This window comes from Hippopotamus amphibius, chromosome 7 (genome assembly GCF_030028045.1).
Source record: "Hippopotamus amphibius kiboko isolate mHipAmp2 chromosome 7, mHipAmp2.hap2, whole genome shotgun sequence".
In the NCBI taxonomy this organism is placed as follows: Eukaryota; Metazoa; Chordata; class Mammalia; order Artiodactyla; family Hippopotamidae; genus Hippopotamus; species Hippopotamus amphibius.
Window position 1 is genome coordinate 52,053,948 of NC_080192.1, and position 15,634 is coordinate 52,069,581.

Genomic DNA, 15,634 nt, shown 5'->3' on the forward strand with positions numbered 1-15,634 from the left:
GTTGCTCCGTGGCATGTGGGATCTTCCTGGAGCAGGGATCGAACCTATGTCCCCTGCATTGGCAGGTGGATTCCTAACCACTGTGCCACCTAGGAAGCTCGAGAAAATGTTTTGAAAAATAATGTGCAAAAGATTTTCATTTTCACAGACTGATTCAAAGAATTCTATTAACCAGTGTTTCTATAAAATGGAATCAATCACAGTTGTCTTTATCCAAACAACCCCAAACACATTAAAAGGCATCATGAAATTCACAAGCAACTTCCCTGGTGATGCAGTGGTTAAGAATCCACCTGCCAATGCAGGGGACATGGGTTTGATCCCTGGTCCAGGAAGATCCCACAGCTTCAGAGCAACTAAGCCTGTGTGCCACAACTACTGGGTCTGCACTCTAGAGCCTGTGAGCCAAAACTACTTAGTCCGTGCTCTGCAACAAGAGAAGCCACCGCAATGAGAAGCCCACACACCACAATGAAGAGTAGCCCCTGTTCACAGCAACTACAGAAAGCCCACATACAGCAACAAAGACCCAACGCAGCCAATAAATTAAAAATTAATTAAAAAAAAAGAAATTCACAAAACCTAAGGGTTCTGACTTAATGTTCCTTTCCCACTGCTTAACCTACTGATACAGGAAGACAGACTGATACAAATACAGATATATGTGTACGTACTCAATTACATATATAATCACAAGGCAGGATGATTTTGTATTACTCACCTTTCTAAAATATGATTATTTTCAGCAAGTTCTTTAACTACCCCTTCCATTTCTTCCTTTAATTTCTTCATACTATATTCAAAATAAAGATAAAAGTAGCTCTGCTCAAAAAAAGTATGGAAGTGTTTTACAATTATATTTATAGTATGTTTAGTTCTCTAGATTGGTCTAAGTCATTAAATAACACTAGCAAATGTATTCATAACAAATAATAAACATTTCAAAATAAAAGAGCAAGATCACAAAATGAAATAAAAACAAATGGAAACGTTACAGTTGTCAAATAATAAATTTCTTACCCAAGAGTCATTTCTACTAATGTGTTAGAACATGGATAAATTGGGGTCATGGTATGTTTGAGTCCACTGGAGGCTGCAAACATTTTCTGTGGCAAAGTTTCTTGTAACTAAAACATCAAAAACAAACAAACAAACAAATCACATCAATCACATAACAGAATATTTACTACAGATCTCAGATCAAATGTTACAGATTTTAATAAGCTCTTTATAGCTTTAAGTTTTAATTTCAAAACTATCAATGATACAATACTTAAATGGAAACTAAAAAAAACTTTGCTTATAGATGATTAAAAACATGTGCTAGCAGATGTTTTTAACTGTAGAACATCTAAGTTCTTAAAACTTGGCTCAAAATACATCTCACAAATGGGCAAGCAGAGCTGAATATAGGCATATTATATCCTACTTCTTTCTTCTCAATCATTATCAGATACAAACTAAAAAGAATTTTAATTTTTCCTAATAGAAAAAGGCTTTTTTTCTAGATAACTTTGAAGCTATACCTCATTAGTATAGTCTTGATACTTTGATACTTCTTCTTCAATATCAAAACACTGATTAGTTAGGGATAATAACTGTTTCCTAAGATGAAGCATCTTTCTGAAAACCAAAAAGAACCAATTAATAAGCTGTCTAATGAAATATTATTCTTACTTAAAACATACAACATACATTAAATTGTATGTTGTGCAGTCAATCACTCATCACCCCCCAAAAAGTTTACTTACCTCATCCACTCTTCTGACTTATCCAAAAAAGCCTCATACTTCTTAACACATTCATCTGTAAAGTGGGTCATGGCTTTTGTTGCATGATAATACAGTTTTTGCCTGTAATTTAGAAATAATCAAGAGGCTTAAACCAATGTCACTGTTTCTATTTCCAATATTAAAGAATTTTCACGTATATGAAATTTATTTCCTGTAATGACTGTTGTGGGCTTACAATATTAACAGTAGAAAGTCTAAGGTTTCTAAGATAGACATTATAGCAGCAAGAGGAGAAAAACAAGGTTCATAGAGGAGAATGGTCAAAAACTATTCACTGGATGAGGTTAAAGATAAGGAAGTGGTTAAGTCTGCCCTCGCCTATCTTCCCTGTTATCTGTCCTTCTGCAATCAGAGCATAGGAGGCAGATGACTGCCCCTTCATTCTCCTGTCTCAGTAACCTTTCACCAAGGGGCCAGATGGGTGGGCCTCAAATATGTGCACATACATAACAATTCTATAAAGCCAAGATTAAAATATATTTTTTATTGTGATTAATTCCAACTTTGATAAGAATCACATTAATAAAGTAATCAAAAATAATTACTAAACATAATCTGGACACTTACTTATCAAATTTGTGGATTTGTTCTTCATTATAAGGTAGTCCTAAAAATAAGAATATATATTTACTTTTGTAAATGTAGAAGCAAAAAATCACATGCAATTTTTTTCTGAGATTATTACTTCAAAATGGCTAAGAGTTTAAAACAGATGTCACAAACTTGTGACCCATGGGTGGATACAGCCCACAAATGCTCTTATTTGGTCTGTACAGTGTGAATGTCAAAAAACAAAAATTAACTGCCCACATTTAAAAATCAGGATATTTCTAAGAAAGTCTATCTCTAGCTTCTCTTGAGATCTAGGAACATGGGAAAAACAATTAGGTGAATCTGAGTAGTGCCTCTTCAGAAGCAGGGGAGAGGTCTCCTCTCTAGCTCCCCTCAGTCTCCACGGGCCAATCTCATTCCTTTCCGTTACGTGCGTGGCCTCTACGTGTTTTGGAGTTTGTGATCCCCGAGTTGAGATACTCAAAAGGCTGGCTTTAAGAACAACTCAATACATTCAACGCCTTTCCTGATAGAACCAAGTCTCTGAAGTAAATAACTTATGTAGCCACCCTTACAAATATACCAAATTAATTCGACTGAATTACATACAACTAGTAGGGCTGACTCATTAGATTAACAAATGGCAAATTTTACTTACTACGTTCTGCTTTGTCTTTTTTGAACTGATAGTAAATCTCTGTGATGCAATTTAACAGGACTTGTAGCTTTTCTACACTATTTAAGGAAGAAAAATCCAAATAAATTAATTGAGTCGATGTGAAAAAGGACATTTAATAAGAGCAGAAACCACCAACGCAGTTATAACCTACTGTCTATCTTTTGGATGAGTGCCTTCTTGATGCGTCCATGTATCTGCCAGCAATCCACCTGGAGATAATTTGCTTTCAATATCCTGAAGACTGGTTTCTATTGTTCCCTGAGAACTGGAAAGCTAAATAAAACCAATGGGTTCAGATCCAGATCACCAAAAGTCAGAAATGATCACCACAATGCCAATATGGCCTAAAGTCTGAGTAATATTTCTTTTGTAGATTACTTTGATTCAAAGTCAGAATAATTATTTTTATCTTTAAATGCAAGGACAGTTTCTTAGGTTATATTCCACCAGGAGTACAACATGATAATAAAACACGAATATTATATTTTATAAAACATTGCTTATATCAAATATTCTTTTTTAAAAAACATAAAAATACTGAGAGTCAGTCAATTAAGCTTCTGTTGCTTTATCTACAAAATATGGTTAGGACTCTATCTCATGAAAATCAAATAGGAGACCTTATTAGCATAGCCCCAAGTATAAATGCCAGTATGCAAAACTGTGCTCTTTATTTAGAGATAAAAAGAAAAGTAACTCCTCTTAAAAACAAAACATGAAAAGAAACCGTATCTAAGATTCTGTCCATTTTAAGCTTAGTAAATTTATCCCTTATCTACCACAGAACTGAGCACCTATAAATGTTTAAAGAAAGGATGAAGGTTCGACTTAAAGGATAAATATATTTGAATAATTTAAGTGTCCTGATACATACTACTGTTTTTCAAATAAAGTTTTAAGTGGTGGTTAAGCTGCTACTAGCAACAAACAAGTGTGCCCTTTGCATTCTGCTCTTGTTAGCACTGGTATTATATATAATTTTTAAAGCCTTCCTAATTTGAAAGACAAATGGTATCTTACTGTTATTATAATATGCAATTTTCTATTACTCTTGGGGTTGAACTTTTTTTCAAGAGTTTCACTTAGATCTATTCATTTTAAATTATTTCTAAATGTTCTTTACTGCAGATTTAATGTTTTCCTTATGTAGTTCTATGAGTTATTTTTATATAAAAAAAACTTTATCTCATTTTCTCAATCTATTTGTTTTTTAAGATTATGTTTTTAACATATAGCGATCTTGGGACTTCCCTGGTGGTCCAGTGGTTAGGACTCTGCGCTTTCACTGCCAAGGGCCCAGGTTCAAGTCCTGGTCAGGGAACTAAAATCCCACAGGCCATGTGGTGCAGCCAAAAAGGAAAAAAGGAAACAAAAAACATATAGAGATCTTAAATTCTTATATAGTCAAAAACATGTCTTGCTTTTCATGGTTTATGTCTTCTTCAATATTAATGTTAAGAATGTGTTACCTTATACTTCTAAAATATGGAAAACAGTTTATGGACAAAGTCATTTTTTACAGCATTACATAAAAGTGTGAGAAACAGCAAGCAACCTGAAGGACCAACATTAGGGGGGTAACAAGTAAAATTATTAACAAATCAATTGGCTGCAATATTATGTCTATTAAAAAGTAGTGTTACCAACAAAACAAAACAAAACCGAAACTGGAAAATGCTTTTACTATAATGCCATACAAAAAATAACAGTTGTATGTTTGTAGGGTAACAATCATTTAACAACATATATAAAAAGAGACAACCAAAACAGTGGTTGACAAAGTTTTAGCAGCTCAGAATCATTTGGAGGGCTTAAAACTTTGATTGCCGGGCCCTACCATCAATTTCTTTCTTTTTTTTCTTAAAATTTATTTATTTGTTGATTGGCTGTGTTGGGTCTTCATTGCTGCACACGGGCTTTCTCTAGTTGCGGTGAGCGGGGTCTACTCTTTGTTGTGGTGCGTGGGCTTCTCATTGCCGTGGCACATGGGCTCAACATTTGTGGCTCACAGGCTCTAAAGTGCAGGCTCAGTAGTTGCGACACACGGACTTAGTTGTTCCGCGGCATGTGGAATCTACCTGGAGCAGGGATTGAATCCACGTCCCCTGCATTGGCAGGCGGATTCTTAACCACTGTGCAACCAGGAAGCCCACCATCAGTTTGATTCAACAGGTGCATCTGAAACAAGTCCCCATTTGAGGCTGCAGGTGCTGTTCCAAGAAGCACTCTGAGAATCACGGCTGCAGAGCACTCAGCCAAACTTTCAATAATCATTTTTTGATTGGTGTAGACATATAGCACCTTTTCTAACTTATAAATTTTACTTCTATGGTGGGAAAAAATTTTAAGGTCTCCTTTAGGAAAGAAGCCACAACAACTCAATATGTATGATGAAAAACAATGAAATCTGGTGGAAAATAAATGGCCTGAAGTCAAAGCCCTGATTTCCTAAGGCTCTGTGATTATAAGCTCTTTAATCATTCATGCTTTACTTCTCCTAGGAAATCTAAATCTTCACAAAAATGTCATAAAAATGAGAAAAACTATGGGCTCCAAAGAAAGAAAACATACAATTTCAATTCAAAGTGTTCAAATGATGCTGGCATTGGAAAGTGCCATGAGGACTATGAGCTGGTAAGTCAAGTTCTAAGACAAAAGCAGAAAAAGAATAGAAAACATTTACAGTGATATGACTGCCTATATTTAAATATGGACAAATATTGGGGAAAACTATTTCCTGTTCTCTGACTTTTTATGTCTTTATTCTATAGCAACATTTTTCAAACTTTTTTGATTATGACCTATAGTAAGAAATTCACTTTGTTTTAACCCAGTATCATTTAAAGTGTGTATGTATAACTAAACTAAAAGTTTCATGGAATAGTAATTTCCTTATTACATATGATGCATTCTGACATTTTCTATTTTATTTTATTTTAAAACATTGCTGATTGTAATGTACTAAACTTTATAACCTAGCAGTTGTTCATGACTCATATTTTAAAAACCACTGTTCCAGATCAAAAACTGAGGAAAAGAAATGACTAAAAATAAGCCTAAGAAAGAAAAAAGGAATATCATATCAAGTTCTTTTTCACTTTTCACTTAACAACCATTTCATGAAAGAATACTTCCAATGCTAAAAGCTTACAGGAGTATAACATTTTTACTTATCTCATGTAATTGGTACAACAACCTGTGAAATAAACAGAGTATGAAACTGCCCATTCTAAAGAAAAAAAATGCAAAGATGCAAAGAACCTTTCTTTCCTTACTTTTTATTTTAGAAAAGATGTAATATTTTCCTAACTTGCATCTATTTCTAAAATAAGTTTAAGCACTCTGCATGTTAAATTACATTTATGAACTTGCTTTAATTGCCACAGAAGCAACAAAGAAGAGACAATTTTAAAGAGAGAGAGTGAAAGAAAGGAAAAGTGAGAGAGAAATGGGCTTAAAAGCAAAGTAGGCATTTGGAAACGTGACAGAGGATTTTATGGCACAGACTTCCCTGGTGGTCCAGTAGTTAAGACTCCAAACTTCCACTGCAGGGGCAAGGGTTTGATCCCTGGTCGGGGAACTAAGATCCCACATGACATGGCGCAGCCAAAAAAAATTTCATGACAGTAAAGGGTTTTTAAATAATTGTAAACAGGTCCTTAAGTTGGGAAAAGGCTTTTCTTTCTCTAGAGATCTTTAGGTACATCATCTTTCCAGGAAGGTTCGGATCTATCTTGCCAGCAAAGGAACAGATTATGAGCCATGAATGTCATAATTTTGTAAATACTTACTCTCAACAGTTTGGTGTGTATGTCTGAAATTTCACCTAACTCTGCTGCTTCTAGATTGATCTTCATCAACTTTTCATATCTGTATGAAAAACAAGTAAAGAAAAATTAAATGAGTATAAAATTTTAAATGAGCATAGATTTTAAAAGATGTTTTATAAATTACACTTGAGTTTTTATTATCATAATCATTTAAGAACAGAATATTAAATGCAAAGCCTATAAGCAAGAGTCCAAGAAAACCTGATGTCTCTGTAAAGAAGGAATTTTATATACTTCTACTTATAAATCTGCAGATTAAGAGATAAACTATAGAAGACAATTTTATTTCAGTCTTATGTCAGGATAATAGTCAAAATATTAGATTTCAGAACTAATGGAGGTCAACAGTATATACTAGTTTCACTTATTGTCTTTCCTATGCAGTACAAATAGTACAGCCTAGGAACAGGGCAGTTTAAAATATCATTCTGTTTCAAAAGGCATTCTCAGGGATAAGATTAATAAGTAAGAGTAAACTAAAACTAATTCCAAAATTCTAAAAGTACTACCAAAATAAGGTTCTAGAATATCTCTTCCTACTTTCTTTGATTACAGGTTTTTAATTTTCCTATGCAGAGTTGTCTGCTTTGCAAGGTAAAAAAAAATGAGATGTTTCTATTTTAGATTCCTTTTCCTTTTCAAAGGGAAGGAGAAAATGCCACCAAAGAGATGGCACTCATTTCTTATTGAGATGACTGAATATTTTTGCCCTTGTGAGGAAATGACTTAATCTAAGGTTGTCCCTTAATTGAAAGACTTGGGAGAGCATGCTATATCATGCCAAGGATAACTAAACAAATGAAACAGAAATGGAACAACTGTTGACAGTTTAACCACTATTTGTAAGGGAGTAGTCTACTCACACTTTCACAGTTTTTTCAATGTTTCTGATGCAGAAATCCAATGTGATCACAACTTCTGTCTTTTTGTGAACAGTTTCATTGTAATCATCTTTAACTAATTCTCTAAAAAATAATAATATTCTCATTAGTTTATGTAAGGAATTATGTGTTTTCTCGTCTTTCACTAATAACACTGATGTATTATCCTCTGTTCAGACAAACTTCTTAACAGTCGATATATTATGAAAACCAATTCACTTTTTACTACCAAAAACATCTCTATTACCACTTATTAGGTTAATAGTTTAGAAATCTAAGGCATTAAAATTATATTGAGGAATAAAAACTAACCTACAGGACTTCCTAGGTGGCACAGTGGGTAAGAACCCGCCTGCCAATGCAGGGGACACGGGTTCGAGCCCTGCCCCAGGAAGATACCACATGCCGTGGAGCAACTAAGCCCGTGTGCCACAACTATTGAGCCTGCGCTCTAGAGCCTGTGAGCCACAACTATTGAGCCCATGTGCTGCAACTACTGAAGCCCACGCGCCTAGAGCCTGTGCTCCACAAGAGAGGCCACCACAATGAGGAACTCACGCATCACAACGAAGAGTAGCCCCTGCTTACCGCAACCAGAGAAAGCCCATGTGCAGCAACGAAGACCCAACATAGCCAATAAAATAAAAATTAAAAAAAAACCAAAAAACAAAAAAAAAACTAACCTATAATCACACAAATAGGCTGAACAGCATTACACTTTATACCAGCAAAATTAATTTTTACTGCTCATAGTAGACTATTGTCTGATTTATACTTTAAATCAATGAATATAATCTCTGAAGAAGCACGATGACATAGTATATAATATAGTTGAAGACCTTTTGATCTATATCAAGGCCTGATGCCTGTTTCTCCTAAGAAACGTATTTACATTTTCAAAGGTTGTAAAACAAAACGACAACAAAGAGAACGTGTGGCCCACAAAGTCTAAAATATTTACTAACTGAAAAAGTTTGCCAACAGTGGTCTACATGAAAAACTATTTTCCCATGACTTACTGAACTAAACATTAATAAGTAAAAGAAACAAAAGCTTCACGGAGCAGCGACAATGCTATGAAAATAAATGGAGTCAACACTTAGATTTTTCCAGAAACCATTTAGTAAAAACAAAAAGGCTTCTTAATGGAAAGAGAAAAGCATAGGCTTACAAACTGGATATGTGAACACATAAAAAATATAAGCATAAATTTATGGGTCTAACATAAAGGTGACAGGAAAAAAAAAGAGCCTTACACTTTTTTTCTTCTTAGAAGCAGCAGCAGAACAAGAATGATGAAATGTTTCATATGTTTTTGTAAGAAAGGAAGAACAGGTGTGAGGTGGGTATACATAAAATGTCACAAGCACTAAAGCCTAAGAGCACTGAGTCCATTATTATGTGCGTATAAAATTCAAAAGCTTCAAATGATGTTGTATGGAACTAGAGGTATGACTCAAGAGACCATTCATTCTCCACTTCTATCAGATGGAAAGATGATATATCATGTATTCATCCACAGAACATTTCTTAGGGCCATGGCGGTGAAAGTGCCAAGTCCTAACCACTGGACCACCAGGGAAGTCCCAATTTTTTCTATTTTTTTTTCTAATTAAAAAAAAAATTATTTATTGGCTGCGTTGGGTCTTCGTTGCTGCCCGCGGGCTTTCTCTAGTTGTGGGAGAGCGGGGGCTACTGTTCCTTTGGGTGTGCGGGCTTCTCATTGTGGTGGCTTCTCTTGTGTGCAGCACAGGCTCTAGGCACACGGGCTTCAGTAGCTGTGGCACACAGGCTTCAGTAGCTGTGGCATACAGGCTTAGCTACTCTGCGACATGTGGGATCTTCCCAGGCTAGGGATCGAACCTGTGTTCCCTGCACTGGCAGGTGGATTCTTAACCACTGCACCACCAGGGAAGCCCCCTCTTTTTTTAATTTTAAAATTCAGATACTATTTGTCCTGTCTCACAAGGTTTTTGCAGGAATCAAATGAAAACAAAAACAAAAACACAAACACAGCTGCTAAATGTTTTGTAAACTAAATGCGAAACAATGTATTGTAATAAAAATCATGCACGTGACCCTACCTAGTCTGAAGATGTAAAGTACCAAGGATGGGATGATTACCAGTTATTTAGTGAGGCCCATGTGAAGATCAATTTTCAACTTTCAATCCATTACTTACATCAACCATCGTATCCCCTTCCGCATTAACTCCTGATAAAGCAGCAAGGTACTGGCAGTTCTACAGGCATAGCACACAACTCCTGTTATTGCCTAACAAACAAATACAGAGTATCAATATTTGGTGCTAACTGTGGTTCAGAGTAAGAAAAGTTTTCACATAAAAATTTTCAAGCTTTTGTGTTTTTAACATTAAAAACATAATAAGCTACTCATTTCTAAAAGCTAAGGACAAATATAACTGTGATAAATACTTCATCCTTAACATAATAATGGTGAACATGCACTGTCTCAATGGAGAAAGTTTTCTTATGAGTTCAAGAAAGGATATAAAGAAGAAAGAACACAAGAATAATTTGTAATGGATAACAATTCAAATTAATAATTTCCTAAATTATATACGTGTATATAAAGATGAATTTTTATTGCTTCTAAGATAATTTTAATTCAGATGTTTAAATAGTCATTTAATTAAATACTAACCTTAGCCATGCTGGCATCCCCATCTAAATCATAACGTGGATGTACTTTGGGGAGGGAAACTGAAATATGAAATAAAATAATTAAAATCAAATAAAAATTATGAATTATTTTATCCTTTAATACATCAACCTCCAAATTAAACATTAACCTCTAAATTATCTCTAAATTAAACATTAGTGGTAAACTCTTTAATGTTCTTTTCCTGGTTAAAAATCCACTTGAACAAAATGCTCATTCCTTAATAAACTACCTTCACTATTTCTAAAGAGTTTCATTTCTTTTTCTTAAATATATTTCAACATAACAAGCTCAATGCTTTTCTTTAAATCTAAATGAAATCCCAAAGATCTAAGCAGGAATGTAAAAATCCAGGTAATTTTTTTTCACCACTGGAATTAATAACTTCAAAGATTCCAAAATGCAGATCTAATTTTTCTTAGACTCCAAAGCCTGGCAAAGTGTCCTATTCACCCTGGAAACAACAAATATTTGCTGAAATTTATGATACAAAAGGTTATTTTGAATGTTAGTAAAATACTAAAAGCAAAGAGCTACAGTAAAACATATATGACAAACCATTTTACTGTTTTATAAACCAAATAGTTAATGTCAAATTTCATTGCCTACAAGGGTTTTAAATTTTACTACTACTCTCAATTAATTTACAAAATTTTAATATTTATAATAGTTCTACATTAATGTCATCATTAATCAACTTTATGAAGATCATTTTTATAGTTTTTTTCTTTTTTTCTTTTGGCTGTGCGGCACAGCTTGTGGGATTTTAGTTCCCCAACCAGGGATTGAACCCGGGTCCTCAGCAGAGTGTGAATCCTAACCATTGAACTGCCAGGGAATTCTCAGGGTTTTTTTTTTTTTTAATGGCTAGTAAGAACAATAAGAAAAATCCCAACTTACTTTTTTCATATATCAACCCTACGGTATTCAGAGGTTCCCGGCTTACTACAAAGATGGGATTTTCCTCAATAGTTTTAGGGAAATGCTGTGCCAGTCTTCCAGGTTCTAGAACTAAACGTCGTCCTTCATATATAAGCTCTTGATTTGAAGAAATAATCTTGGTTTGTTTATACACCAGTTCATGAAATACAGTAGCACTGTGTGAGAAAAATCCAGAAGGACAACATAAATTGGATAAAATGAGAGAGAAAAAAAAATTTTTTTTAAATGAGTGCCACAACATCCATTTCTCAGTAATACTTTAGATCATGACCCGTCCACAGAAATGCTGCTTTGCTGATGTGGATATCATAAAGTCTATTAAATTGAAAATTCCACATAATCTGTCTATACAGCAATGAATTCCAAAATATTTTTATGTTTGGATACCTACATTGGATATGTGTAATACACAGGAGTCTTAATATTTAATAACAGGGAGCCAACACAGCAGAGAGATTAAGGGCACAGATTCTGGAATTAGAATAGCTGCGTTCAAATTCTAGTTCTTCCACTTACCACTTACTTGTTCTATTATCTTAAGTTACTTAACTCCTCTGTGCTGAGTTTCTTCATCTATAAAATGGGAATAACACTCCCCACCTCTCAGAATTGTTGTGAAGACTAAATGACTTAAATATATAAAGAACTGAGAACAATACTTACAACATGACAATGTAATGCTTGTGAAATGAATTAATAAAATCAGGTATTTTCAAAATGATGTTCTGGGGAAAAAGACAGACTCCCCATAAACAGATTCATGAGATCAAAGAAACGTTCCAGCAGCAATGCTGTGATCTGTCTCTGCCAAAAAGCCTCGGCTGTGATTTTTGGCACGGGCTCGGGTGGGCTTTTTATGTTCACATACACTCTTAATATGAAACAGTGGCCAACACTTAACTATGATACGTATCTATTCAGGCCATTAAGCACCAAAATAAAGATGAATAATATATTTTAACTTAATGTTATATGAACTTTATTTTATTCATTATATTTAATGTTTATAATGTTATGTTAGATATAGATATTAGACAAAAATGTCTAAAATATTATTTCATCTAATTGATTTTATTCCTTAATAAATTACCAGTGAAAGTCTCTTTTTGAGTTTTATGAGGCATCAAAACTGCTGAGTCTTGTCAAAACAGAAACTAAGGCATATAGAATGTATATGTTTTTTTCCCCTTCATTTTAAAAAACATTTTATTTTGAGATCATTGTAGAGTCATCTGCAGCTGAAAGAAACTATATAGAGAGACACTTTACTCAGTTCCCCTCAATGGTAACATCTTGCATAACTACAGTACAATATTACAATCAGGATCTTGATACTGATATAATCCAGCTATCTTATTCAGATTTCCCTAGTTCCACATGTAAGGGTGTGTGTGATTTAGTTATACGTAGTTTTATCACATGGGTGGATTTTTATCACATGGGTGTAATGTGTTTTTTTAAGATAAAACAGTTATTTCCCTAGCACTCAATAAGAGCTTTATGCCACATACATGAATAGTAACTACACGATCTTTCAGGCTTATGCTTTAATATTTTTTAAGTGACAGGACAACACTCTTAATAAAACCTGGACCATTTATTACTAAATGTTATTTGTAGTTATGTGATTATGTAATTTGAGAGAAGGCACAGAAAGGAAAATAGTCTTGTAAATCTTGCAGTTTAAGAACAAGCTAACTTACCTGTAAATTTCAGAAAATTAGAAAATTAATCCTTTTACTCCAAAGGTAAGTGAAAAGGAATTTACTAAGCACTCAAACATTTTCTAAGCAGAAAGTGGGTTCCTTTGCTGAAGCTGAGGCATCTTTTCTAGTTCCTCTCTTGGATTTATGAAGACATGTAATTATTATATAACAAGACATTACGACACAAGGAAAAAATATAAAGAAGTACTTACGTATTATAGTCATGAATATAAATTTTATGAGCTGTCATTTGTTGTAGTGAAAAAACATGAATTATCATCCGGTGAAGTATATCACTTGTTTCTGCAAAAAACTGGTCAAAACCCCAACACTTTTCCTGATCTGCCTCAAGGATGTTTGCTAGAACAGGGGTAAGGAGAACTTGAAGACCCCTAAAATAGTATCAAAAAAAGTTACATGAAGAGTGAATGTGTTATATTTTGTCTAGGTACAAAATCATAATATTTACCAGCAAATCAAAGGAACTGCTGTTACTATTATTAGATTAGATTAAAACTGTAAAAAATTTGCCAACTTTTCAGAAAGCCAGGTAATCTTGATTTAATATTAGTTGTCAATGAACCAGGGGTTATGGTATAGGTTAGCTTTTACAGATTATTTTCTTTGATTCTCTCCTTCCCAAGTATCCTCACTTTTCCAAATATATTCTAACACTGTATATACATGGCTATCCAGATGAGATCAGTTGATTAGACCTCTGTGGTCATGAGGATAAGATAATGGTTTAATTTCAGGGTCATTAATGTCCTTTTAATATGTCACTCCAATACGTAATTTTTTTATGTTGAATTCATATGCCTTTTGTAGTATACTTCTTTAGGAAGGAAAATTACCATAATCATCTAGCAATCAATTAATGCCAATTCAACCAGAAATAATCTTTGACTAATAAACTTAAATATTAAAAAAAATGAACGAAGGACCTTTATTCTTTCTATGCTTTCACTTAATTTTAAAATATGCTTAAATACACTCAATTATGGAATTTCAAGAAATTGAATTCTTAGAAATATATTCTTGACTACATGAAAGATACTGGGATAATTCCTTGTCTGTGAACAGTTTTTAAGGTATACAGTGGACATTACAATTTTTGCCTAACAAGTATCTATCCTCCCTCATTTTGCAAGAGAATTCACACCTCTCTACTCTCTAACTCTACTCCTTGTGCATAGATGGGCATGACAGCTAGGTTTGGTGATTACGATTAGTCTGAAGTGGCCAGAAGGTAGCATGCAAGCTAGTTAAATAAGAATCAACCCAGAAATCTTTGCTAAACTATCAGGAAAGGAAGTCTTTCTTTTCACTTAGCTTCTAAAGCTGTGAGAATGTGAGTCTGGGAATGCCAGCAGCCATCATTTTCCCCTTAAATCCTTTTTCACTAAAACGAGCTGAGTTATGTTTTTCTTATTGGCTACCCAGCCTTGACTAATTAATACATATAAGAAAGAAGATGGTTATCTTTTTTCTGTTGTTGTTACATTTTTGGTATTTGTCTTCATTGTTGATTGGCAGTACTTAAAGTCCTTACTATTAAAAAAATGATATAATATACTTTCTGATACCTAAGCGATTTTTATCAAAAATTTGTAACTTGGTATGCTAAAGAATAATTAGATAAATAAGGCCTGTTACCCTCCTGAAATATGCAATCTATTTATAGTTCAGATTGTCAAATTATTGAGTCTGAGTGTCAGCAGTATAGTTATTAAAGAGTAAGTGCTCATTTCCTGACTCCTTTAAGTTTTATCAGTTTTTCCTGAGATCTCCAAAATGAGTATTCTGTAGATCAAAATTTAACACAGATCACTATTATAATATTAAATTTCTGCTCTCCAATAAAGTGACTTTCTCTTGGTAACTCTAGCTGCATGCCACAATTATATTTTGGAGATTTTTCTTTAAGTAACACAAAAACGAAACTAACAGGACAGTGGTTTTCAAAAATGATTTTAGCATTGGAACTACTGGTTTAAATGAGTTTGTACAGAGATATATAAAAGGACAGGACATATTTTATTAGCCTGTGATATATACATAGTTTAAATAAATATGTTGAATAAATATATTTATTTACTTATATGTTGAAAGCAATACAAAAAGCACCTACAGATTATAAAAGGCATTAAGGGAACTTCCCTGGTGGTGCAGTGGTTAAGAACCCACCTGCCAATGCAGGGGACATAGATTCAATCCCTGGTCCAGGAAGATCCCACATGCCGCGGAGCAACTAAGCACATGCACCACAACTACTGAGCCTGCGGTCTAAAGCCCAGAGGCACAAGTACAGACCAGGCATGCCACAACTACTGAAGCCTGCATGCCTACAGCCTGTGCTCTGCAACAAGAGAAGCCACCACCATGAGTAGCCTGAGCACCAAAACAAAGCATAGCCCTGGCCGGCCACAACTAGAGAAAGCCCACGTGCGAGCAGCAACGAAGATCCAACACAGCAAATAAATAAATAAATTCATTAAAAAAAATAATAAAGGGCATTGAGCCAGTAAATCATAACCTGTGTGTGTTCAGTTGTGGATTATACAATTCC

General features: G+C 34.1%; 1 protein-coding gene across 1 annotated transcript in view; it reads right to left on the reverse strand.

Moving 5' to 3' along the window:
- Positions 1 to 275: 275 nt before the first annotated feature.
- Positions 276 to 15,634, reverse strand: part of TBK1 (TANK binding kinase 1) — a 36,298-nt gene continuing 20,939 nt past the window's right edge. Inside the window, exons 8-20 of the mRNA XM_057742172.1 lie at positions 13,278 to 13,457; positions 11,318 to 11,514; positions 10,400 to 10,458; positions 9,918 to 10,009; positions 7,718 to 7,819; positions 6,816 to 6,894; positions 3,176 to 3,297; positions 3,004 to 3,080; positions 2,361 to 2,400; positions 1,752 to 1,853; positions 1,527 to 1,623; positions 1,021 to 1,127; positions 276 to 793 (exon numbers count right to left, since the gene is read on the reverse strand). Coding sequence (XP_057598155.1) covers positions 718 to 793; positions 1,021 to 1,127; positions 1,527 to 1,623; positions 1,752 to 1,853; positions 2,361 to 2,400; positions 3,004 to 3,080; positions 3,176 to 3,297; positions 6,816 to 6,894; positions 7,718 to 7,819; positions 9,918 to 10,009; positions 10,400 to 10,458; positions 11,318 to 11,514; positions 13,278 to 13,457 — 1,330 coding nt within the window. The 3' untranslated portion in view covers positions 276 to 717. The remainder of the gene's footprint in view (positions 794 to 1,020; positions 1,128 to 1,526; positions 1,624 to 1,751; positions 1,854 to 2,360; positions 2,401 to 3,003; positions 3,081 to 3,175; positions 3,298 to 6,815; positions 6,895 to 7,717; positions 7,820 to 9,917; positions 10,010 to 10,399; positions 10,459 to 11,317; positions 11,515 to 13,277; positions 13,458 to 15,634) is intronic.